Source organism: Phalacrocorax aristotelis, chromosome W (genome assembly GCF_949628215.1).
Source record: "Phalacrocorax aristotelis chromosome W, bGulAri2.1, whole genome shotgun sequence".
NCBI classification, from domain to species: Eukaryota; Metazoa; Chordata; class Aves; order Suliformes; family Phalacrocoracidae; genus Phalacrocorax; species Phalacrocorax aristotelis.
The window spans coordinates 5,534,412-5,561,257 of record NC_134310.1 but is presented as its reverse complement, the minus strand read 5'-3'; the positions used below and the strand labels follow the sequence as shown (position 1 = coordinate 5,561,257).

Below are 26,846 nucleotides of genomic sequence, written 5' to 3'. Positions count from 1 at the left end.
CCCCAGTTTACCGAACGCGGGCTGGCGGGGCCGCGGTACCCGTTCGCCTGTCTCGCTGTGCAATGTATGAGTGCCATCTTTAACGCCGCCGGGCTACCCCCGCTCCGGGATCTCCTCGGGCACAGTGACTGCGGCGGCCAGGGTACGCCCCCCCGTCGGGGCGCGCCGCCATGGCCCCGAGGGCCGGCCCTGGCGGGGAGGCGGCGGGCCGGGGCAGGATAATGGCAGTGCCCCGCGCTCACCTGCCCGCCCGCCATGAGGCGCCATCAGCTCGCTGGGGGGGCGTGGGGGGCGGTCCCTCCCCGCCCCATTGGCGCAGGGCCGCAGCCCCCCCCCGCGCGCTGCTGTGCGGCTCCTCACGTACTCACCGCCCCGCGCCCCCGCCGGAGCGCAGAGCTGTGGGGCGCTGACGGGCACCCCGCGCCTCCTATCGAAGCCCGCCTTTCCCATCTCTCACCCAATAGCAAGCTGAGGGCGAGTCGCCGTCTCCCAACGGCCGCGTTCTATTCGCAGAAAGCGGCTGAGCGACGTGAGAGCGACCGGCTGCCCCGCCTGTTGGTGGGCAGGCCGTTACCCAGCGCGATTCGCCAATCAACGGATGCGCTCCTCTTGTTGTTCGGTGACCGGCTCCGCCATGGGCAGCAACCGCCGCCTCTCACCAGCGATGCGCCCAATCGCTGCGAAGGTGGTGTCGGCCGCAGCCAACGAGCAGGGCGAGGAGGCGGGCGGCAGGTGCTGGCTGCGGGGTGCTGCGCTCTCCTCGCCGCCCCCCTTCCGCTCTGCCGGGCCGATCGGCGCTCCTCACGGGCAGCCCGGGGCCGCCGCCGCTACCGAGGGGGACCGCCCGCGGGCCCAGGTACGGGGGTGGCCGCCGCCAGCCTGCCTGCCTTCCTCCCTCCCTCCCCGTGGGGCCTGGCCGCCGCCTGCGGCTCCACCCCGGGACCGCGGCGCCCCCCGCAACCCGGCGCTGCCCACCCCCCCGGGGCGCCGGGCTCCGTCTCGCCGGGCCGAGCCCCTTCCCCACCGCCTCTTCTCACCGATGGGCCCCGGTTTTGCTTCTCGCTTCCGGACGCCGCGCCTCCCTCCGCCAGCCGGCTTGGCCGGCCCTCCTCCTCGCGGCCCGGCCCTCGGCCGCCGCCGGGCCCCGGCCCCGGGGGGACCGGCCTGTGGAGTCAGGGGACCCGGCCCCGCTCCTCCCGGCCCCGCCGCCCGCTTTGTCTTTGTGGGAGCCCCCCGCCGCCCCCATATCCGCACCCCGCCGCGTCCCCCCGCCGCGCTCCCTCCCCCGGTGCTTCGGGCCCCGGCCCGGTGTCCGCGGGAGGCGCCGCCTCCCAGCGCCGTGTTCCAACGCAGGGTGTTTTGGGGGGGTTTGTGTGGGTGGGAGGCCCCGTGGGGGGTCCCTTACACCCCCCCCCGGGGTACCGGCAGCGGGCGCCGTCTCGGCGTCGGTTGCGTTCGATCGCGATAAGGGATTTATTGGTGGGCGATGTGCGGCTGGGGGTTCCGCTGGGTGGGTGAGACGTTGGCGACCCAAAGCTGCCGTTGGGTCAGTGATTCTGTGCCTGGTCTCGGGCGGCCTCGGCCCGGCTGCGAGGGAACCTGGTGGCGAGAACAGGACACCGGCATTTTATTTTTTCCGCTTTCCCTTCGCCGCCCCCCCCCCCCCCCCGAGACTGTCAGAGTGTAGGGCCAAAACTAGTATTTTTTAAATTTTATTTTTCTTATAGTAATAAGCCTGGCTGCCCCCGTAGCTAGCCCGTCCTCCTGCCCCTTGCCAGGCAGCCTTGAGCATGGAGGTTGCAGCCTGCAGAAGTGAGATGTCCGGCTCTGAAACAGTTGCGGGCTGCAGAAATTGTTTGTCTGGTCATGCTTTGGTGACTTGCCCTGGGTTTTAGCTGCTAGTTTGCCCTTTTATTTAAGAAATAAATAGAAGTTCTGTTAGGCTCTTTTGGGATGTAGTATGTGGTGGAAGGGGAAACTATTCAGGAAACCCTTCGCCTGGAGGTGGTACTTGGCTTTCCTTTAAAGCTGGCTTTGATTCTTGTTCTTGAAAACGGTGTATATATGTAGCTGCTTAGGAGCTGGGTGTATTGCAGAAAGACTGTTTTGAACCCCTCTGTTTTAAAGGGTTGAAGTCACAAATTAGATTTAGTTTTAATACCCGTTCTTTAACTTTTGTACTTTTCAATAAAAGCTGCCGTAGGGAGTGGGCGCTGTTCGGGGGCGCGGGCTGGTTTTGTGTTGCTGTTGAGGCCTGGAACATTGGAGTTTTGTTATGGGACTTGGTTGTCTTTGTGCTGGGGCACCATAAATACATTATCATGTTCTAGCAAGCTTGACCCATCCAAAGTTAAGTTTCTCGTAACCAAAAGGAGGCAATTTCATAGAAATCTGTTCATCAGAAGCCTAAGAGCAGGTGGTTTTTCCCTTTTTACACGCAAGTCGTTGCTTCTTTATTATGAACTTTTCCTTTTTTCCGTTCTGTTTCCTTCCCTGTTTTGTTAAAGTTGGCATAATGACTAGAAACCTTAAGACTAGAATGTAAAACTTCCGGTTACATTTCAGCAATTAAATAAAATAACTGTTGGAGTATGTAGGGGTAATTGCTTTTTGACAGTAAGTTTGTAATTCTTAGGTTCCCCTGTAATAAGTGAAAGAAGTTGAGGCAGGTAGACTGATTCCTCCAGTGCCAAAAGGAACTGACAGCTGTTTCTTTCTCGTTAGTGGTAGGAGTTACTCCTATGCAAAGCATCTGTAGGTGGATAGACTTGATTCCTTGTTACAGAGCTACCGTTCACGCGTAAGACTCGCTGAAACGTCTTTTGACAGAAAAATGCTGTCCAACGCTCAGTAATGTATTAGTCTTTCTCCTTTTTTTTGCTCCTTGGAAAGAGATAATTCATGATCCAGTGGGACCAGAACACATGTGGTCTTATACATTAGAAGGTAGCTTTCTCAGTAAGTTAGAACGTGTGGGCGAAAGAACAAAGTATGCAGGTCTGACATTCAGAGTTTGACTTCAGGGTGAACATGGGCTTTTTAAAGTAAGACCTTACATATGTAAGAGGTTTCATCAGCTTTTGATGAGAAGTTGATAGGGAAATGCGCTTTCAGGTAGAATCCCGCCTCTTTCCTCTAGGTAATGGTGGTTATTGGTCTGAGGCAAATATGGTCCTCAGAACAACTTACCCTCCTGTTAAACTGAACTGTTGGGCAAAATGAAGTGAGAACTGTTTCTAGTGATACCATCAACTCCTGTCAATTAACAGATAGGGTAGAGTCGTTTTACAGATCGTCAGGCACAAGGCATTTTACATTATCAAGAATATAGACAACTACTGAAAACTTTGAACTATTTCCATGTAAGAGGTCTCAAGAAATTTTATATGAGTTGGGAAAACCAGTTTGTCCAGACGTGCTGGATAAGTGTGTTAGCTATATGGGGGCTTTTTGGTACATTTATCAAGAGTTAGGTATTCTTATTTTCTGCTAGGTTGTCCAGCTGTAATACAATAAACAATGTGTTGGCATTCAGGTAGCTGTAATTAGCCTTCAGAGTTTACATCTAATTTGGATGCATAGGGAAGTTTGCATGTAAGTAGAAATAATAGCTCTGTCTTGCCGCAGGCTGAGACAACCATGCATCAGTTAACATGGTATGAGAATCTCTTTGCAGTCAGAAGAATTAGAAACTTTATTTCCTTTTAATTAATTCTGGCCAATACAGAACAACTGGACTGGTGAAGTTTTCCACCCTGACTCACTTTTTAATGTTTTACTGTGCCGTTGAAAAGGTTTTGCAATGCCTGTTACTGTCTGTCTGCTCGTTGTCTGCTTGTGCTATACGCAGGGTTACTTGCAATATAGCATCTGTTAATATCAAAGATGGATGACAGCTAAATATGTCACTGCAAGTGAGGGATTTGCTTAGAATATTTGGATGCCATCAGGATTCTCTGTGGCTGTGCAAGGCACTGTTTGAAGTAATTATCTGTCATCTGATTCAGAATCAAGACATGGTTTGTCCGTTTGATGCGCTGACAAACTGAAATCCTTGAGTACTGCAAAATATTGGTAGAAATCTTGTCATTGTACATAGCTTTAGTGATATTAAGCTTGCATTATCGTTCTCAGTATAAAATCATTGTGGGATAAGAAGGGTGTTTTTCCATTCTCAGTATTTTTCAGTAAAACTGATCATTTCTTAGGAAGGGGTTTTTTTTAATCGTTGTTTTGGACCAAATAGGTTCTGTCTTGTCACAACTTAGGATATAGTCGCTTGCTACCATGGCTCAATTAAGGCACTTATTTATATTTTCATGGAGCAAATTATTCTCTTTTATAAATTAAGCAGTTCTTCAATTCTATTCTTACTGTGTGGCTGCTACGACAGGAGAACGCAGCTGTATTCTGTTGTGGTATTTTTGTGTAGCGTAAGATCCTTCCTTAGTCTGTGTGTGCCTCAGTCATGGCAAAAATGACCTGCAAATTAATTTTTTTTTCTGTTTTCTTTGCTGTTTCAGAAGTCTCAAGAACAAGCCACAATTCCCAATTTCTTGGAAAACATAGGATTGTTCTTTTATTTCTTGAACCTATTTGATTTGTATTTGAATATGGCTTAAGAAGACAGTGTTGGAAGTTGGTGGTGTGTTAAGATGATTTCCTGAGGTGTTCTGATATTCCTTTACAATCCCCCATATGCATTCAGAGTAGTGGGGAGAATTTTGGTGAGCCTCTGCGGTTTGTGTGGGCGCTTTTTTTTTTTGTTGCAGATAAGTTTTTTTGAAGTTTGCCGTATTTGTTCTCAGTTCTGTGTTGGCAGACCAAGCAGTGCGGCTGCTGTATGTGTTGAAGTTTGGAGCTCTAGCTGCCGGAGAGAAGAGTTGGATAAAATTGAGCTGGGAGAGGTTAGAACTGTCCAATGTTACCTTGAAGCTGATGTGAAGCTAGCTTGGTTTTCTCCCAGGTTTTGCTTTAGCTGATGTTTCAAATTGTCACTCCTTTCAGTTGCCTAGTTTTGGTTAAGAAGTATGAAAAATGGATAAGAAATGAGGTACGAAATGCCTAACAGAAGACTGTGGGGCTCCCCCTGCTTCTCTCTGTGACGATGAGGCTTTTAAGTTATTTACGGGTGCAGCTGGGGATAGGTATTCCCGCTAAAGTGCACTTCGGGAGCGGTATGAGCTATGTTACACTTCTTGGTCCTGTTCTTCCGCCTGCTGGCTTTGCCTCTTGCTCAGTCTCTTCCTGAGTAGATAATTTTCTGGCAATGCAGCTGCTCTTAAGCCTGGAATCTGGGTCAGTGTGTCACACCCACTCTAGGCAGAACCTAAAGCACCTTGTGCAGAAAATGCAACCAAGGTTTTGATTTTTTTACATTGGCAAAATAGTCAAAAGCACTTACAACAATCACATTTGTTGAACTTCTGTTGTACAAAAATCCGAAGCAACCTGGAGAAGTAGTTGAGCAAGTTACGGAGAACGTTGCTGCAGGCTTGTAGTTCTGGCAGGTCTGCTGAAGGAAGGCTCTTGGGAATTAGTCCTCATTAAGGTATTAATCTGATATAGGAATTACCTTTTTGTACGCAGTGATGCAGTAATCAAGTTTTCTGAACTGCATATGCTTTCTGGTAGGAATAATAGACTCTGCGTTACTTGACAATGTTTTAAGGTTTGCAGCACTGCTGCCTTGGACTCAGGTGCTGGGAGTTGAGCCTTTGAATTCTTATTCAGACTGAACAGGAATACACAAAAAAGAGGTACTTTCTTTTTCCTCAACTGCTCCAGGTCTGGGCAGGAGGTTTCTTCTTTCACTGTGGTCTTGCGGTTTGAAATGGTGAGCTCCTAAATGCTCTTGTTCATATTCTGGCAAAGTGAACCCAAAGTAGTTTTGTGTGCTTGGCATCAAAGGTCCAAAGTCACAGCAGAGCCGCTGAGAAGAGTAAGTCCAAATGAAATGCCTTCTTTTTCTCTTTTTAATACTCCTATGGCCTTGCAGTAAATATAGTGAAGACAGTAAAGACAGTGCAGATAACTATTGTGTTGTGCAGTAAACTAAAGTTCATAAGATACCTTGTTACAGATTCTCTCTCCATAGTGGTATGCGGATTTTGTGTTTTTAGTATGAGTGTGTCTTGCGTATTCAGTAAAACCTTAAATCTGAGGGGGAGACAGCTGGGTACTGATCCTGAATTTAGTCAGAAATGAACATTACAGAAGGCTGTTGACTACCTTGCTTCAGGCAGTAATGAACTGTTTTAATTTCTTACGTATTTCTTGCTCTTAAATCTAAATGCTTTTTCTGCTTTTAAATGCTGTTTGTGACTAAATTTTTCTGCTGTTTGAAGAAACGTATGAGTAGCTGTACGCTTACAGAGCTAACAGGATGCTTGAGGGGAAAACTTTATTTTACTTTAATGAGCTAAATATGCTGCTTGATTTCAAGTACAGGAGAATCTGGAATGCCAGAGAAGCCTTGTGGAGTGTAAAATTTAGTAGAAGATACTCTAATTTGTCAAATCCCGAGCACTGTAGATCTTCATCCATTTGGCTGGTGGGTACTTGCTGTGCCTGTATGGGAATGTTGTCCCTTGGCTCTTCTTTCTCAAATCTTCTATTTACTTAGGTCTCATGAAAGAAATACAAAGTTCAAAGCAATTTGGAGGTTAAAAACATAATGAATTGAATATATAAATGTTTCAGAAAAGGTGTTAGTTTTAAATTCTTGCTCTAATCTTAGTCATTTAAATCTGGGCTGAGCAACACCACAACAAACTGAGAACTTAAAAATTTACGCTGTCTAAATGCTGTAATCTGATTCTGGGAAATAAAGGGGAAGAAAGGCACATGGTGGCAGCTATGCTTGCAACACATAACTCTTCTCTAAAACTAGTGATATAGAATTGCCTGTGTAATATAGTCTCGATGTTTTGCAGAAGTTCAGGTTTTATTCTTTTGATAGTGCCTGAGCCATGAGAATCTAGATGTAAATTTGAGTATAATTAGTTGGCTCACTGAGAAAGGAAGTAGATGGAAATAGAAGAATCTGCCCTCTAAGCTCCAGCCTAATTTATTAAAAAAAAAAAGTCATTTCAAATAAACACGAGGTTTCCATTAATATTTACAGTCAGAACTTTGTCATCAAATAATGAGTTAAAATGTGAATGTGAAGTGCCTTAGAAGTACTAAGCGAGTCAGAACAAGAAGTTAATTCAGGCACACTTGAAATCTGTATTTTCTTGGGTTTTTGTTTAATTTTGTAACTTTACAGTATTTTCAGTTAGGATCAGCTGCTTCTTTTTTCTTTTTTTCCTTAAACTAAACTTATTTTCATTTCAAGTTTGCCAGGGACTTTAAGGAGACTTGGGCAAAATTAACAGACCACAAGCTTTCCTATTTTTTAATCGCAAAGGGAACCTGCAACCTGAGTCCAGGGATGTGGTTCCTAAGGCAGAAGTTCCCCTGTAAGCATTTCCCAGAGCCCTTCTGGCAAAGAGCAGAGGGAGGTAAAAACAAGGCTGTGAATCTTAATTTCTTGTGATGCTACTTGGCTGTCTGACTCCTGTACAACATGTTTTGTTTTCGCTGAGAAGAGCATGCATTACTGCAGACGAGGGAGGCTGCTCTGCCACCTCCCGCACTCCATCAGTGCGCACTTGGCCTCAGCTCCATGACAATGGGCATAAACCCAACCTGACTGACAGTTTAATTGAGGACAGTGAGAGAAATGACCAAGTTTAAGTCCTTTTGTTTAGTTTTTCAGTTTTCCGAGCACTGCTAGAAGTAGTTGTGTTAACGTTTTGCCCACGCTGTGGGGAAAACAATGATGTCCTACCAGCATGGCCTCACTTGAAGGAGGAGCTCTGGGTACAGCTGCAGAGACAGGGCCCTGTGAGGTAAGCCATGAGGTCAGAATGGATTGCCAACGCATTGAACATTCTGCAGGAGTTTCCAGAGAGCGTCTAGAGAGCGCATGGTGGTAAATCCATGGTAGCTTGCTTCTCGGTGTCGCTGAAGTGAGGCACATTGTGTTGGCTGGTGGGGACCATGTCCAGGTAATAAGGAATTCTTAATATGCTGTCCAGCCTGTCCTAGGATGAGAAATCCTAGGGTGAGTCAAGAGTCTCTTTTTCTAGTTATTATTGAAAGGACAGGGGAGTTTTAGTAGATGCGTTTGGATCAATAGACATGAGTCTTCAAGGGAAATTGCCAGGTAAGGCAAGAAGACAAAAGGTTGAACAATTTGGGTGTTGAAACAAGATTAGAGAATTTGTTACCATTGATATTCAGGTTCCCGTTGCGTTATGCAGTGCTGCCAGGCTTTGATTGTGCTCTGACACATCCAGAGAGTTATAACAACAAATGCAGGGCAAGGGAGGTTTTAAGATTTTGTTGTTATGATTTAAAAACCTTGCTTAAGACACAGCATCTCTCTTTAGGAAGATAAAGTATTAAAACAGTAAATTATTTGCCTGATAGCAGCTTTCTCTACTCAGGAGTAGAATGCGCTCAGAATTTCTTCCCCGAAGAGTGAGCTGCTATGTTTTCAGCATTGAAATGAATAATTTGTTATAGATTAATGATTTTTGTGCTTTGTGCTGGATACATCTTCTTTGTCTTCAATTATCTAAGCTATTTAGATGTGCCTCATTTAGATCTTCTCATTATATCTCTTTTTTTTTTTTTTTTTTCCTCCTCAGTATCTGGGACTTACTACACTTCCCTGCCTCGGTTTGGCGTGCATTGTCCTTAGATGGTCTCCTGCAAGGGTGTATAATTCACTGGCCTTATGTAGTGTAATGAGCTGTGGAACTTAACTTTCTTAACTGCTAACAGCAGTTTTACTGGTGTTACAAGTGCAGTGATGTTTGTTGTCTGCATTGATTAGATTAAGAGTTAGTAGGTTCAGTGTTCTGTAGTAAAAGGGCAATTCGATTGAAGAGCACCAGTAACCCTTGAACAAATTCCAATTTTTGTAGGAGGTAACAAGCTCTCCTGTTTGGGGAAGAGAGACTATGTTGTAAGAGGAGAATTTGTTCTAAGTGTGCCTTCTGGAAAAGTTTAATCCGCTAAGGCTTTTCATAGAACTGTTTCAGATGTTTGAAACTCTTTGTTGTGTGCTGAGGCTGTGGTTTGAGATGGTGGCTTTGCACTAAAGTCTGTCCTCTGCAACTCCACACTCGTTTTAAAGCACAGCCATGTAACCAGAGTCAGCTCCCTGATCATTTTGCACTGTGGCACCACAAATCATCATATTTAGCACAGGAGAAGAACAAATGGGAGCTCAATAGCTATCCAAGTTGGTACTGCTGTGAAATTTCCTCTCGCTTCAAACTGTGGCCAGCGCTTTGTTTATTCTGTGAAATTTTGATGGCTGTGGTTCTTTCTCCTTCGGCAGGGTGCGATAGCGGTGCCAGCGTGCGTGCCCGCCACTGGCGCGCGCAGACTAACGGGGGTGCATGCTCTACTCTCTGTTGGCAGCAGGTTGCAGAGTGCGCTCGGGAGCATATTTCCGTGTGTGTCTTTACAACACAACCCAAGTGAAATCTTGTGGAGTTGCTGTGGATGCTATATATCCTCACAAAGTTATTTTTCTTGCCTGTGGCTTCCAGTCAGTGGTTTTGCCTACAAGAGTTTGAATGCCTACTTTCTCCTTTTTTGCTGTAGGCATATGTTCCAAAGGACATCTTCCTTCGTGTTTTTGAATTTTGGTTGTCTGACTTCAAGGCCTTTGGAAAAAAGCTAGTAGGAGTTTTTGTGGGGTTGATGGTGGAAAGCTGCACTTATGGAGAGACGGGAGGTTGTTTGAAAGCGGTTTTGTCAGGTGTAGCAGTGTAATGTACGTGGTAGTAGGGCAAACATTGCTTGGGTAGAGGTTTACCTTTAGACCTGATGCCTTCTTTAATGGGCTCTGAAGGTACAGGCGTTCTGGTTTATCAAAGCAGCTGACAATCCCAGAGAGCATATTAAGTTTGTTTAGGCAGATTAAAGATGTTTTTCTAGTGTTATTGTATAAACGAAGTGAGTCCTCTGTCATAAATTCTGCCGTGTTTTTACTGTTCAAATCCGGATTGATAACGAAGAGTTTATAGCAAACCAGCCGGACTGGTTTGCTTTATATTTTCAGGCGTGTGCCCTGGGTGTAGGTGCAGTATTTAGCTCCAGCACTGGTGCCTAGAGGCAGGTTTGTTTCCACTAACAGACACTACCTTTAGTCAAAGTTACCCCTGACTCAAAAGCGGATGTCGTGGTTTAGCGGCAGCTCAGCCCCACACAGTCGCTTGCTCACTCCCCCACCGGTAGATGGGGGAGAGAATCAGAAGGGTAACGCTCGTGGGTTGGGATAAGAACAGTTTAATAATTAAAATTAAAAGAAACAACAGTAGAAATGCAATGTAAAGGAGAACAACGAGAGGCGCAAAGCCCCGGGAGAGGGGGAACGAACCGCTGAAACGAACCGCACGCGCCGCAGCCGCCCGCCGACCCGGCGCCGCGCCGCTTCCGCGCTGCCACTGCCCCCCCCAATATACTGGTCATGGTGTCACATGGTATGGAATGAACCTGCCATTGGCCAGTCGGGGTCAGCCGCCCCCACCATGGCCCCGCCACGCGGCAGAGCGCTGGAAGCTGGAAAGGTAGCCGACCCCCACAGTGAGGAGAATTAACCCCTTCTCAGCCAAAACCAGCACAGCGGAGGAGAATGAGTTGGCATTATCCGCTCCTCTGAGATCAATAGCAGGGGAGCAGCGGGGAACTACTTGAAAGTCCCAAGCTTTGTCCTGGAGGAAGGATTCCCAGTCCTGTAAGTCCTTCAGCAAGCACGAGTCATTGATCTCGGCTGGGTTTCTTGGGCTTTTTCTCTGCCGTACAAAGGTTTCAATCAACAGGTGTAGGATTTCAGTCATAAGTGTCTTGGCTCACATCAATTTGAGAGGGAAGAGACTCATGCAAAGTCATTGATATGAAAAACTCAGCTGTTCGTGTCCACCAAGACCATTGCTCTGGAGACAAGTTTTAGCGTTTCCTTACCACAGTTGCAAATTAGAAGGTTTTCATATTTCGGGTTGTTACTCTCTCTCTCAAAGAAACAGAATGCCCCCAGCTGAGAGAAATACCCGAATACTTCTTTTCAAGAACTAATAGGGGGCTTAAACTGCAAAATCATCCTTTTCACTATTAATAGTGAAGAGGGAAGAGTTCGTTCACATCATCACCACCCACCCTGCTGCATGGCAGAGCCGTGAATGAAAAATGCTTTCAGTGTTCTCTGAATAGTCAGATTCTGCTGCGAAATCTTCCTCAGTGGTGCTGGCGAGCTCATTACAGCACTGTTTTATTGAGGCTGTCGCCTAAAAAATCCCATACGGGAGCTGCAGCGTCGCTGGGCTGCCGTTATGGCCCTGGGCTTGTCCCACTGCCTTGGCCGCTTGTCCTCCCTGATACCAGGAGCTGGGAAGGAGGCAACAGTAAACACTGCCCCTGTTTCTCCAAAATACATTAGTGCTGCTATGTGCAAAGTAGTTAAGAAAGAAATTCTTTTCTCCCAAAGCTTTCTCTGTGGTTTGGGTGTTTCGAGCTCCTTGGGGCTGGGGGGAAGCATGTACAGGCGGGGGCTTCGGATACTTCTCTAACTTAAGTACTTGAACTGATTCTCCCTTCCCGTGTGCTCTGCGGCTATTTTTTGTAACAGCTTAATTAGTTTAGTTAGATGAACATACATTGCAGCAAACGTTATCTAGGGTAGGTGTTAAGATGTTCCTTAGGAATAAAGAGGTGGGATTAAACATGGAAAAATCTGTTGTGCTTTGCTGTCTCTGCACGACAGAGTTCCAGAGTGCCAAGATACGTTGCTTGTATTGAGGCATGTAGACCCTTTAATTGTTTAAGCTTTGCATGAAGTAGTGTTTTGATTCTTCCCTCCCTCCTTGTGGAGCATGTATTTTGACTATTTGCTTCCAGTTCATAGAATAAAAATTGGAATTGCTGGAGGTAATCTTGAGGAAAAGATGGGATAAAACCAGGCTTTGACTATTTTTTTTTTTTTTTTTTTTTCTCCCTGGTTGTGGGTAAAGCTGCAAATACTGGGAAGGCATCCCTGGAGCAGATGGTGCTGGCAGATCCTCCTCAGGATGGAATTCAAGTTCCTTTCCCCGTGCCAGATACTCCTGATCAGCCGGTGCGCAGTGCTGCTGCAGAGCGTGACTTGGTGCTTCCCGCTCGGCTGAACTTTCGTGGCATTTCTAGACCCGGTGTAAAAATAGCAGAAGTATTCTCAGTGAGATTGCTTTGGAATAGAAGTTTGGGGATGGTTTCTGTCTGTGGCCCACTTCTCCAACAGTCACTTTTCTTTTTCTTCCAACTCTTCACCAGGAACAGCTGTGTTGTCTTGGTGAACAATGTTTTTCTACAGTAGTTTGGAGGAAACCCTCAACAGATGGATGCTTGGAGCTTATCAGCTCCTGTGGTTTGTCTCAGGGACAGGAGATGCTGTTTCCTCTTTCTTTATTTCTGCAAAACATTTGCATAGTAAACTGTTCTTACAGTATGTTCCTTATCTATAAGCGCTGACCCTGAAGCACAGCAAACTTTTTCTTACTGTATGGCAAGGTTGGAAATCTCTTTGGGCCGGGCCATGCTGAAAATGGGAGGGGAGATTAAAGGGCCTTTTTGTTTCGAGATGGCAACAATTTCTATTAGAAATGTAGTTGTTAGAAGTATCTGTCGGGGTGAAGGGAGTGAAGCGGTATCTTTTTCCTTGATTTTGCTCTGTGATATTGTGCAATATTGGGGCATATAGTTTGATTTTCTTATGGAGTGTGCCTTGCGTCTCTGGCTTCTTGGGAAGAGCTCCTCTGATATCGCCTTTAGCTTAGGGGTGCAGTAACACTGCTGTTGAGGAGGCACCAGGCAGTTGCTGGAGAATAGGACGAACATGTGAGAGGCTGTGATTTTATGCATGAAATTCTTTTAAAGAGTGCGGTGGGGAAGGGCTTAGGCTTGCAGACCACTGTTTTGAAATAAATTTTACATAAAAGTTACTATGAAAATTTCTAAAATAATCTATATTCTAAAATTTTCAAGTCAACACTCTTCATTTGCCTTAGAAATTTAAAAAACTTTTACCCAGTTAAAATTGTAAAGGAAACCTTGGTGTCTTGAGTGAGCTGGGTGTTGAGTCTGTCCAAATTAGCATGTGATGTTTTTAATTGTAAGAGGCAAGTGAGGCTATCTGCTGTCTCTTTGGAGAAGCGTAAGTTTTGTGCCATGCTCACTGGTTAAAACACTGATATAGCGATATTTCTGTTTGGTTTCAGTTTTGCTAATGCGGAGTACTTTTAGTAGCATCTGGAATACTTCTCGGCTAGTTGGAAATCAATTTAAATCCAAGCATACTTTGCTTCTGATTTAGAAGTCGCGTTTGGCGTAGTGTTGCTGTGTTTTATTCCTGAAAAGCCCCATACTGCCCTCTCGTGATAGCCTGAGCATGTCGTGTGTGCTGTAGCTGCTTTTCTGACGTGGAGAATATTTTCGTAGTTACGTTGGCAACTGAAATGTCATTAAAGCATTTTGTTTGCCTTTATAAGTTTCCAGCATAACCTTACAAAGGTCCATTTTAAAAAATATTTTGTCCTGAATTGGTTTGGACTTACTTTTTTCCCCTGCAAATTTTGAAGTAAGCTGAGCAGTTTTGCTTTTCACATTGCAAGGTACACAGACAAAATAGACAATTCTTAAAAGAAATGTGGATGCACAATTTCAAAACATCTTTCAAATACAATTAAAATGTAATGTAGGTACATTTTAAGAACCCTATTTTTATTATTTTTAATGTAGCCTAGCACATGGAAAAAACCAGAAGGAATAGTAGCTAATACATTGGCCAAAGCTGCTGGTTTTGTCACTAAATATAGAAAAGGACCAAGTATTCTGCTGGAAAACTTTGAGGGGCAACGAGTTTTGTGCACGCACTGAATAGATGCTGAAGGTAGTGAGGAGTTTGTTCGTGACCGCCATTCTGATGAGGCACAACTTTATACGATGAACGCAGGGTGCGATGTTAAGTCTACGATCTATATTTAGGCCCTATCCAATCTCTCAGATGATACTGGTATCAGGAGTTCCCTGATACCTGACCCTTCCTAAGGCCCTGCTAGCAAATAGACTGGATTTTTGGTCAGAAGGCTTTCATATCCGTGTTAGAGGGTAGTACTCAAAAATACTCTCTTTGGGGAATAGGGGAGAGGAATGAAAAATACACCCGTGCCTTTCTGTGAAATTCATTAAAGCAAGTAGAAAGAAAAAGGTTTCTAACCAGTATTTTTTTTCTGCATCTTTCTTTTTCCTTTTTTGTTTCCCCTCTTCAGGCATTGCCGCTGTACTAGAAATATGGGGTCGGAAAACCCAAGTCCGCAGAACCCTGGCTGTAAGATCATGACCTTTCGTCCCACCCTTGAGGAGTTTCGGGACTTCGGGAAATACATTGCTTACATTGAATCGCAAGGAGCTCACCGAGCAGGACTTGCCAAGGTGAGTTTCCCTAGCTTAGGTAGCTGAAAGCTTCCTGAAGGCTGCCTTCCTGAGGCTCTGCTTTAGGTAGGGTGTCTGTGAAGTTGTATCACTCGGAAGCAATTTGCGTTCATGTAGTCAAGCAGAGTGTGTTTTTGAAAATGATACTTGCAACCTCTTGTTTTGGTTTACCGAGAGAGGAAAGGCAGAGGAGTTACAGGCCTTCCATAAGAGTAAAAGAAGGATGTCTTTTCCTCACCCCTACATGGAAAACAAGGACATTCCCAGCCCTTGCAGAAGTGGCTTAAGGGTATTTCCCTGTCCTGATTCTGTTGCTGAGGGTAGAGGTGGTGGTAGCCATGGTCCTCAAGGGCTGGAGGCGTGAGGTTTTCAGCTCCCCAGAGTGTAGGGTAAAGGATGAAGCTTTTGAAATCTGCTTAGGTTTGGATGGGAAGGAGGGCCTGAATCATATAGATACGAATGGGTGCAGACTTTTTACTTTTACCTTTTTAACCTTCTGGGCTACCACCTTATGCTGACTTGAATCTAGACCTGGAAACATGTCCTGTATGCATTTCCCAAAATCGCCTTTTTGACCTTCAGGAAGCAGTTCTCCAGCCAGCTCTAAAACATCTTTCTGTTTCCTTCCCAACCGCATTGTTATACTGAAACTGGTGAAACATTATGAGAACTCCTCATGTGAAGCTTGACATGCATCTGCTTGGAAAAGTCGGGGCTAACTGATTAGAAGGAGTATTTCTGTGGCTGTGTCATGTTGCACCATAGGCTGAGAGATCGTTTGTTCTGACAAGGTAGTTGTTACGTATGGTATTTAGCAGAACCTAATAAAGCACAGCAGAGAAATAAAGCTGTTAGGCATGAACTAATTCTTATTTTTCTAAAACATAGGTCAATTACTGTTTTTATTACAGTTCTAAATAGAGCTGGGTATTGATAAAAAGCTCTCTGAAATGTTTCCTTGTCCACTCAAGTGTGCTAGCAATTACCTTCCATGAGTCTGCTAGGGTAGATTATTTTAATAAAGGTTGCTGGTGAATTCCAGATTACTCTACTTGTAGGACTAAATCTGAGCGTTCCAGGTTGATTTTTGTGTCTCTATTGCAACTGCAGTTCAGAGCCTTGTAATGGAACCAGAACATATCGTACCCTGGAGGAACCGTCCCCATGAAAGTCAATAACTTGTCTTCCAGTTGCCATAACCTTTTTTGCTTGATCCTTACACCAAATTAGATTGCAGATATTTTATTTTTTTCATTCCACATGCCCACTGAATGTCCTACTGATTGTTCTCTGATCTTGAGCCTAGAATTGTTGGCAGCTCTTCTGTTTAAAGTTACAGCTTTTTCTTCCAGATTCGGCACTGCTTTGCAGCATATTTTTTTTTTTTTTGTGCAGCCTCCAAGAGTGAGGAAAGAGTTCTGGAGGCATTCCCCACGGTTTTTTCTTGTTCTTCTCTACCCCTTACCCCGTTTCATTTAAGGATGTGTCACCTACAGAAACATCAACAGCAATAATGTAACAGGATTTTGAGCCTTCCTAGTAAAAAAAAAAAAACAAACACACACACAAAAAAAAAAAACACCACACAAACAAAAAACCACCACCCCCTCAAGAAAATCCTAATGTAAGTGATCTGCTAGATGGAATAGTTGTTTAGAGTACCATGAAAGGTTATAGAGATGCAACATACTGGTAAAGCTGCTGGAGTCTTCCTGCAACTTTGTGGAATGGTAGGTGAGAGAGGAATGCTATTCCGGAGGGAAAGCACGTGCAGTCCTTCTGGTATGCAGCCTATTTCCTTGGTATGATAGATATAAAAAGATATATATCTTTTTATCGTCACTGTGGCACTGTATTGACGGGACTGCCGGCAGGCAGGCTATCAGCCCGCTGACCACGTCAGCTAGTCCTGCACTTCAGCAGATGCAGAACAGGTGTCTTGTCATATGTGCTGGTTATTTGAGATGCTGCTGTTATCTGATAACCTGCAGCAGCAGGATGAAATACCTCCCGCTTCAACAGGTTTTTTTTTTTTTCAGTAGAGGTTGTGTTTGCCTGTTGTGATCATGATGTTTTTTTTTTTCCTTTGTCCCCCCCGATTCCAGGTGATTCCTCCCAAGGAATGGAAGCCCCGAAAAACCTACGATGACATAGATGACATGGTTATCCCAGCTCCTATTCAGCAGGTGGTTACTGGACAGTCGGGGTTATTCACCCAGTATAATATACAGAAGAAACCCATGACTGTGGGAGAATACCGGCGTCTGGCTAATAGCGAGAAGTATGTTTAAGTGGTGCACTTATATTGTGAATGGGGGAGTTGTGCAGGAAGCTTTTCTTTCTAGAAACAAGCTGAAAAGAAAAATGCAGCCTTGTTAAATAGGAAGCATTACTGAAGAAGCAGCTTTTTCTCGAAAGCTTACATCCAGAATCTCAAACAAGTTTGTAACTTAGTGGCTTTTGGTATATCTTAGATCTTTTCCTGGGCATTGGTATAGAAAGGTTCTTTGAAGTCAGTATTTGGCTAAGAATCTGCCTGAAAAGAATGGATGGCTTGGGCCTCAAAGAGCTCTCGGTGTGTCGTGAATGTTTGTTCTGGAAAATGTGTTCCATTGCTGAGGTAGGAATACAAGTAATAAAAGTATCTTGGAGCGTCTGAGCTAATATTAATAACACAAGCGTTTTCTGAAGTGACTGGGAACTTTGCGGAGCGTTTCAGTTAGCTGGGACAAGCCGACTGATACAAGCTGCAGTTGCATCCTTTTTCCAGAGTCACGTTCCCAGAGCTCTGGAGTACCTTGGACTTTAACTCAAGCCTTACTGACATAATGCAGTCGACTTTGAGATATTGCTAATACAGCACGTACCCGAGTGCTTTACCTTACTTCAGCTCCCAATGTAGTAACTTCATCTCATGCATCCTTAGGACGGGGATCTGATGCTTCGCATAAGTGCCCATCCTGTTTGTCGGTATGCACTAAGAGGTTTTGTAGAAAGGTTTAAGAGGCAGCAAATTATATAAATCTGAGTAGAATTAAAAATGAAACACACCTTCAGTAACCTTGAGTGTGCCTACTTTGAAATGCGTGCTTCTTTTCAGTTGTTTTTCTGTCTGTGATGAGTGTGATGAGAAGTCTTAGGACTTCCTACATCCTTATCTTTTCCATGTCCTTATCAGGTATTGTACTCCACGCCATCAAGATTTTGAAGACTTGGAGCGCAAGTACTGGAAGAACCTTACATTTGTGTCACCAATTTATGGAGCTGATATCAGTGGCTCACTATATGATGCAGTAAGTGAAATGCTCCTCTTTTATTTATTTTAAATGTGGATACTGACTTCCTTATTGCTCCTTTTTATCATTAAGGAACAAGAATTCAGCATTTATTTGGTTTAGCAACCTTAAAAAAAAAAAAAAAGGCAAATAATATCTTAATTTTTCTCTCATTACAAAAGTGTGACTAAACTTCACACCTTCCCCAGAGATTCAGGATAATAGAGTCAATGGAAACTGTGAAAAGCTTAGTTTACCAGAAAAATGAGGAAAAAAGTGATTTAAATGAGTTGTATATAGCTTGGAGAAAAGGTTGTTAAAGAAAACTGGACTGATGTCATAATGATACGCCCAGATATATGTGATGGTACGCAGGTAAATTAAAAGTAAGCTGCTGATCCTGATCTCTATCATGCTAAGGTTTTTTTCTTTTTCTTTTTTTTTAAGGGAATAAAATAGAGATTTCTGCTGAAGCACCTGAGAGCCAGAAAAAGGCAGCGTTTCAAGGAACTGGGTACTTCATCAGAAATACTTTTTTTGCTTCTTAACACAACTAAAATATTTGCATTTGGATTTTTTCTTTGTAGGCAGCTGTATTAGGATACAATGCACCTGCATGATAAATTATTTTACAATTCAAATTGTTTAAGCTTTTCCTTGGTGAAATTGCATCCTGCACTTAAAGTAATTCTGTTGTGGTTTCTTCTGCTGTGAATGATAAAGGCTGCTTATCTTCTTAGGCAGCTAAACTACAGAGGAAGGACCCTGCTTTAGATTTCTTTTGAGTGGAAAGTGGCCTTTTTTTGGAGTGTTGTCTGATTATCTGCAGTATAAACTGCATGTTAATGTAGAAGTGTCTTTTTATTATCAGTATGGTTTAATGTGGAGTTAATTGGAATAGACATAGATATCTGAGGCTTTCGCTGCCATGGACGTCAGTTATCCATAGTTTTTGGGGCTTTGATGAGAGTATCGCATTCTTGTCCCTGGTACGATCAGGGAAGGTGACATAACCAGGCACAAATACAAGCTTTAGGAGGCGTAGCTTCTGCAGGGTACTGAACATACATTGTGTTTCCTTCAGATTCCTGTAGGTAGAAATGAAATAATTGAATTACCAGTCACACCTAAAGAACATTTCCTATTGTCCAATTACTGACATTGGTGCAAGCATTGAGGTGTCAGAGTCATGAAAAACATTCTCCCTCTGCACTCCTTTTCACTTGGCTTTTCAGCTGCTCCCTTTCTTCAGCCCTTTCTTCCCTGCCCCTGTGGCATTTGGTTTTTTTCAGGTTGATTTAGAAAGTTTCAGGATTGCGCAGCTTGAGTTTCACTGTCTTGCAGTTACTCCAGCAAGTGGTGTGAAGCTGGGATTGCTCACATACCTGTCAGTTACTTGCACGCATATGAAGTACACTGGGGAAAAGGGGTGCAAAGGAACCAGTTTCCTTCCTTTTGGAGGTTGTATTACTCTTCAGGCAATCTCAGGGTTAGATTTGTACCAGTTTATGTGACTTTTCCTATTTCACGTTGATAGCTGGTTTTCTCTACTTCAGAATTAGGACTTCTTTTTATTGTTCTTTCTGTTTAAATATTGGTAATAACAAAACTGACTTCCCTCGTCTTTATCTGAAGCACTGAGCTGATGTAGAGGCTTGTGCCACTTTGGCTACATTGAAGTGTAGTGTTTCATCAGCTGATACATCTTCATCAGGTAAAGAATGTCTGGATTGAATACGTCAGTGAGAGAAGTGTATTTTACCCTTAGTTTATCTTATGTTTATTAGTAGAACAGTTACTTAATGGTAGAGTATCACGTAGTGCAAGTGTCTCCTCAGAGAACATATTTAGTGAGAAGCTGGTAATCAATCCATTCCCCCAAAGTAGTGGTAATGCATCCTTTTCATGGTTATTGATGAGCACTAAAAGTAAGCTTTCTGGAAGCAGGTGGAATTAAATTAATGCAGATAACACTAGGATATCCACATTTTAAGGCATTGAAAGGAAGCTGTGGACTATTATTCTGCTTAGCAGGTCCTGAAATGTTCCAGTACAAAATGTTTCTTTTGAATTACAGGACGTGGAAGAATGGAACATTGGCAATCTGAACACCCTCTTAGACATGGTGGAACATGAGTGTGGCATTATCATAGAAGGTGTAAACACTCCCTACCTCTACTTTGGGATGTGGAAGACAACATTTGCTTGGCATACAGAGGACATGGATCTCTACAGTATTAACTACTTGCATTTTGGGGAGCCAAAATCCTGGTAAGTCATGGAGCACTAATAGGTAGTGGCTACGTACCTTTGCCTTCACTTAAAGACCGCCGCAGTACCCTTTTCTTCAGGTCTACCTAATTGCATCAGGCCTACTTAGTCTCTCTCTTCCTATTTTCTTCCCTCTCCTACTCTACATTTGAAAGCAGTTTTACTTTCTTTCATGCTGACTTGCTCGGAGGCCTAATTCCTGACTTTTCTAGAAAAGTAGCAGAATTAGGGAGACTTGTTGACATTATAAGTAAAACCAGATTTCAGTACTTGGTGCTTTTTGGAAACTATTGCATGGGAGAGCGCTCCCACTGATGTGGGAGAGCAAATGGTGATGGGAATGTGTGGATGCTTCAGCTGCACTTTAATAGTGAAAGGCTGTTGTTCTTGCATTGTGCTTTAGGCAGGAAACATCTGTTACTTCAATTTTCCATTATTTAAATATGTAAATATGCTTAAAACTCTAGGGACAAGGTAGGTCAAAGGGTTACCTTTTCATAGTCAATTCTTAGAATAATGGTAAGAGTTTTTCAACACTGTTGATGCATGGATGGGTTGGAAATAACTTTCCACAAAAATAATCAATAGGTAAGGATGAAATTAAGCCAGGAAATTGGAATATGTTACCAAGAACCAGTCTGTCGTCTTTTTTCTCAAGTCTCCTGTTTAAAAGTATAACCAGAGAGACTTAGCAACCCAGAAGAACTTTACTGAAGATCTTGATGTGACTAATAAATATTGACATTTGTGTGCAAATTGGAGCTTAAATGTCACTGTGAAGCTGCTGTCGTCGTACCCTGGCAGCGGCAGGCAAGATCCTCCCATCTCGCTGCAATATGAGTCCCCGGTGACACCAAGTTTCTCCAGGCTGTTAGCGCCTGCGGGCATATAAAAGCTACCAGCAGCAAAGAGGCTGTAATGAATGGGTATAGTGTTCTTTTACAGTCTCAAAAAGGAGTGGAAGAAGGGGCTGAATCTGCAACGTTCAGCTATAGTCTTAATGTGAATTTTTAAAAATCTTTCCAAGATGCCAGGAGATGTGTTGTTTCCCCAGCATACCTGACTCTTAGTCTCCCTCTTTTAGGCAGATGCACAAGGATCTCTTACGGTACCTCTGTTAAACAAGCCTGATCTCAAGAAACCTATTTCTGGATTGTGAATGGAATGTGACACACTCTCATTTTACATACTGTCAATTTTTTCCTTCATCTTCAGTAGTTCATCAAAACTGGTTTTATTCGGTCCCCATCTCCAGTAGATGGTGCCACCAGCACGGGAGAAGCACTTTCCTTTGTCCATACAGTGCAGTGACCACCAGCAGAGCCGGTGTGGTCTTCAGTGTGGCAGTTTCAGCACATCAGCACACAAGAGTTGGCTGCTCTGAGTTGCACGAGCAGCTGACCTGAGGTTTGCATTAGGGTCATGCAACCGCAGCTGTCTCCGACAGCTCCTTTCGTGTCTGCGTGTTACTGGTTCTGCCTCATCTGTCTTCTGCTTGTTTTTTGTTCCAAGCCCAGAATAGAGGGTTATCGCTTTCAAAAAGTAGAAATAAGAACAGATTACCTTGAAAAGAGAAGCTCCTTACAGCATGAAAATAATGGCCGTTCCTTAAACTCTCACATTGTGAGCAAAAGGCAGGGAACAGATGCTAAATGAATATACACTAAATATTCGTAGCCCAGTCTAAACTGTTTTTCTTCTATGCATCTTAGGCACTTCATGTTGTTGCTTGGGGTTTTTTCGTTGGTCTGTCTTTGGTGTGGTTTTTTTTTTCAGTGTGTTTTGGGTGTTTTTTGAGTGTTGTAGATATGATATATGGATATCCACATGCAGTATATTATAAGGATGGTAAACTCATTGCATGAAGCTGTTGCCTCATCTTTACCGCACAGTAGATTTTCCTTATGTCCTTATGTTTGATGTTGTTTCTGTGGGAAACAGGGATTGCAGAGTAGAGAAACAAACCTTGAAACAGTAAAACCCGAAGCACCTATGTGTAACATCTTTGTGTGAAGAGGTTAAGAATCATAAAGAAGTGGAAATCGTAGATGGAAAATTTTACCTGGCAAGTATCAGATCTTAGAAGTTCTTGGTAGCTTTTATTTCTGTCTGTTCTTCTGAGAATTTTGGGGAGAAGCTGGCGAACACCTAATATTCCCCTAAGAAGGGGTTTCAGTTGTTGAAGAGTTCAGTCACTGCTGCTTATAATAGGAGTAGAGAAGAGAAATCATGAAATCTTCTCGTAAAGGAGCTCAAGTATTCTTGGTTAAAAATCAAAGCAGGAACATGCAACATGCTCTGCACCTGGATGGCTTTTGGTTTGTTTGCCTTTTTTTTTTAAAAAAAATAAAAGGTACTTTTACCTCACTTAAAAAGGGGGGGGAGGATTTTTTCATCCAGCCATTCTGTGTTTGTATAGTTCTTTTATAGTAACTAGTTGAATAAACCTTACATGGTGGGGGGAAAATGAGGATTTTGAGGACAGACCATGTTTTAGGCAAAACATTTTCCCGTTCAGCTGAGTTTTGTTATATAGATGACAGTGTGTAACACAAAACTAGATGTATTGTGACAGGATGCCACTGCTGGTTTGGCAGGCCCCACTGCTGTTCCCTTAAGCATAAGGCAAGAGTATGCCACTTGCCCAAGTCATTTCTTCCTCGTTCTTCACTATGACAGCTGCTGTTAATGGGTTTTCTCTTCTGTGAACAAGCATTGGCTTCTGAGGAGTCAATGTGAATACCCCTTTGAGCAGGCCTGGAACTTTCCAGGTACCCCGAGCAATTGCCTGTCATCTGGCTGCGATTGCAGTCATCCCAGAGCTCAGCTGGGGGAGCTCTTGGACTTCAGTGATGAAATTCCAGTGGTGCAGCCTGGCTTTACTCAAAGATGGCTAAAATGTTAGTTCTGTTTTTCTGGTGCCACCTCTGTGGAAATTTCCCAGCTTCCTTCATCCTTTTTATAGACTCTTTGACTCTGACAGTGATCATCTTAGAAGCACCTCAGGGAATAGCAGGAGTGTGGAGAGTTACAAAGTCTACCAGTTTGGGGTTGAGCTCTAAAATAAGAGGCAGAGTTATTGTTTGGCTGTCAGGTATTTATATAGTGAAACCAAGGACTCTGTATATTGGTAGTATTCTGCCTCAAAATTGTCTGTTAAAAACCATAACTCGTTCTTTGTGTCTGTCGTGGTTTAGCTGGCAGCTCAGCCCCACACAGTCGCTCACTCACTCCCCCACCGGTAGATGGGGGAGAGAATCAGAAGGGTAACGCTTGTGGGTTGGGATAAGAACAGTTTAATAATGAAAATTAAAAGAAACAACAACAGAAATGCAATGTAAAGGAGAACAACAGGAGGCGCAAAGCCCCGGGGGAGGGGGGAAGGGAGGGGAGAGGGGGAGCGAACCGCCGAAACAAACCGCACGTACCACAGCCGCTTACCGCCCGCCGACCTGACGCCGCACTGCTCCAGAGCTGCAAACTGCCCTCCCTTCATATACTGGTCATGGAGTCACATGGTATGGAATGAACATGCCATTGGCCAGTCGGGGTCAGCCGTCCCCACCATGGCCCTGCCCCTCCCAGCCCCCCTCCCCCCGCCACGCGGCAGAGTGCGGGAAGCTGGAAAGGTAGCAGACCCCCACAGTGAGGAGAATTAACCCCTTCTCAGCCAAAACCAGCACATTCTCCACCCCTTATTCCATACCATTTACACCATGCCCAGGTCCCATACGATGCAATACAACTGTACCAACCACCACCCCTCCCCTTCCCATCCTTTAACATAAGACACAGACATCATTCCCTTAGTTCATGGACCTTCCCTGTAAAATGTCCATTAAAATGTCCATTGAGTTCACCCAGTCCATGACTCTGGGCTCCATCTGTCATATCAGTCTTTCAGGGTGGGAGAGATGGTGCGTGTGGCGTTGGGTTGGTGCATACTGAGTCAGTCATCGTTCCATCACTGCTGCACTTCGCTTGTTTCATAGTTGATCTTCCATGGGTTGGGAGGCTCATACTCTGATATCATTGATACAACACAGAGGTGACACACAATATCATATAGCAGTTCACATTGTGCCATTCAGTTCATTGACTGTTTTCACCCAAAATCAAATCCCCTTGAGGCACACATCGGATTTCTCCATCCTCCCGCATCACCCACCAAGTGCACCCAGGTCCTCGAGCAAAAGCAATCCCATGAATGGGTTTGCCTTTGCCGGAGGCAGGAAGAACCCAGACTGTTTTGCCCAGCATACTTTTTGTGTGCACTACAGGGACTCTATCCCCTTCCACAGTATGTAGGATTTCTGACTGGGCAGGGCCAGCTCGGTTGGCAGATCCGCTCATGTTGACTAACCATGTGGCTTTTGCTAAATGTGTATCCCAGTGCTTGAATGTCCCACCCCCCATTGCTCTCAGTGTAGTTTTTAACAGTCCATTGTACCGTTCAATTTTCCCAGAGGCTGGTGCGTGATAGGGGATGTGATACACCCACTCAATACCATGCTCTTTGGCCCAGGTGTCTATGAGGTTATTTTGGAAATGAGTCCCATTGTCTGACTCAATTCTCTCTGGGGTGCTATGTCGCCACAGGACTTGTTTCTCAAGACCCAGGATAGTGTTCCGGGTAGTGGCGTGGGGGACAGGAGATGTTTCCAGCCAACCAGTTGTTGTTTCTACCATTGTAAGCACATGGCGCTTGCCTTGGCAGGTTTGTGGGAGTGTGATATAGTCAATTTGCCAGGCCTCCCCATACTTATATTTCAGCCATCGTCCCCCATACCACAGAGGCTTTACCTGCTTTGCTTGCTTGATTGCAGCGCATGTGTCACATTCGTGGATAACCTGTGCAATAACATCCATGGTCAAGTCCACCCCTCGATCACGAGCCCACCTGTATGTTGCATCTCTCCCTTGATGGCCTGAGGTGTCATGGGCCCACCGAGCTAGAAATAGTTCACCCTTATGCTGCCAGTCCAGATCCACCTCAGCCACTTCAATCTTGGCAGCCTGATCTACCTGCTGGTTGTTTCGATGTTCTTCAGTGGCCCGACTCTTGGGGACGTGAGCATCCACATGCCGTACCTTTACAACCAGTTTCTCTACCCGGGCAGCAATATCTTGCCACAATGTGGCAGCCCAGATGGGTTTACCTCTGCGCTGCCAGTTGCTTTGCTTCCACTGCTGCAGCCAGCCCCACAGGGCATTTGCCACCATCCAGGAGTCAGTATAGAGATAGAGCACTGGCCACTTTTCCCATTCAGCAATGTCTAAGGCCAGCTGGATGGCCTTTACCTCTGCAAACTGGCTCGATTCACCTTCTCCTTCAGCAGTTTCTGCTACTTGTCGTGTAGGACTCCATACAGCAGCCTTCCATCTCCGGTGCTTTCCCACAAGGCGACAGGACCCATCAGTGAACAGGGCATATTGCTTTTCATCTTCTGGCAGTTTGTTACACAGTGGGGCTTCTTCAGCACGTGTCACCTCCTCCTCTGGTGATAATCCAAAATCTTTGCCTTCTGGCCAGTCCATAATCACTTCCAAGATTCCTGGGCGACTGGGGTTTCCTACTCGAGCCCGGTGGGTGATCCGTGCAACCCATTTACTCCACGTAGCATCAGTTGAATGGTGTGTAGAGGGGACGTTTCCTTTGAACATCCAGCCCAGCACTGGCAGTCGGGGTGCCAGGAGCAGCTGTGCCTCAGTACCAACCACTTCTGAAGCAGCTCGGACCCCTTCATATGCTGCCAATATCTCTTTTTCAGTTGGAGTATAGCGGGCTTCGGACCCTCTGTATCCCTGACTCCAAAACCCTAGGGGTCGACCTCGGGTCTCCCCTGGTGCTTTCTGCCAGAGGCTCCAGGTAGGGCCATTCTCCCTGGCTGCAGTGTAGAGCACATTTTTTACATCTTGTCCTGCCCGGACTGGCCCAAGAGCTACTGCATGAACTATTTCTCATTTAATCTGTTCAAAGGCTTATTGTTGCTCAGGGCCCCATTTGAAATCATTCTTCTTCCGGGTCACTTGATAGAGAGGGCTTACGATCAGACTGTAATTTGGAATATGCATTCTCCAAAAACCCACAATGCCCAAGAAAGCTTGTGTTTCCTTTTTGCTAGTTGGTGGAGACATGGCTGCTATTTTGTTGATCACATCCATTGGAATCTGACGACGACCATCTTGCCATTTGATTCCTAAGAACTGGATTTCTCGTGCAGGTCCCTTCACCTTACTTTGTTTTATGGCAAAACCAGCTTTCAGGAGGATTTGGACTATTTTCTCTCCTTCCTCAAAAACTTCTTCTGCTGTGTTGCCCCACACAATGATGTCATCAATGTATTGAAGGTGTTCTGGAGCTTCTCCCTGTTCCAGTACAGTCTGAATCAGTCCATGGCAAATGGTAGGACTGTCTTTCCACCCCTGGGGCAGTCGATTCCAGGTGTACTGGACGCCCCTCCATGTGAAAGCAAACTGTGGCCTGCACTCTGCTGCCAGAGGGATTGAGAAGAATGCATTAGCAATATCAGTTGTGGCATACCACTTGGCCGCCTTTGACTCCAGTTCATATTCAAGTTCTAGCATGTGGCACAGCAGCACTCAATGGTGGAGTGACTTCATTCAGGCCACGATAGTCTACTGTTAGTCTCCACTCTCCATTAGACTTCCGCACTGGCCATATGGGACTGTTAAAGGGTGAGTGGCTCTTACTGATGACTCCTTGGCTCCTCAGTTGGTGAATGAGCTCATGGATGGGGATCAGAGAGTCTC

General features: G+C 44.8%; 1 protein-coding gene across 4 annotated transcripts in view; it reads left to right on the top strand.

Annotated features, from left to right (window-relative positions):
• The first annotated feature begins 606 nt into the window (after positions 1 to 606).
• The window catches only part of KDM4B (lysine demethylase 4B), a 107,956-nt gene continuing 81,716 nt past the window's right edge, over positions 607 to 26,846 (top strand). For 2 of the 4 annotated variants that reach the window (XM_075077588.1, XM_075077587.1), the window contains exons 1-5: positions 607 to 856; positions 14,364 to 14,526; positions 16,632 to 16,807; positions 17,705 to 17,819; positions 19,879 to 20,072. In XM_075077588.1, coding sequence (XP_074933689.1) covers positions 14,386 to 14,526; positions 16,632 to 16,807; positions 17,705 to 17,819; positions 19,879 to 20,072 — 626 coding nt within the window. In that variant the 5' untranslated portion in view covers positions 607 to 856; positions 14,364 to 14,385. Of the gene's footprint in view, positions 857 to 14,363; positions 14,527 to 15,296; positions 15,318 to 16,631; positions 16,808 to 17,704; positions 17,820 to 19,878; positions 20,073 to 21,156; positions 22,467 to 26,846 lie in introns of those variants that run through there. The other 2 variants (XM_075077590.1, XM_075077589.1) reach the window with 2 other exon arrangements.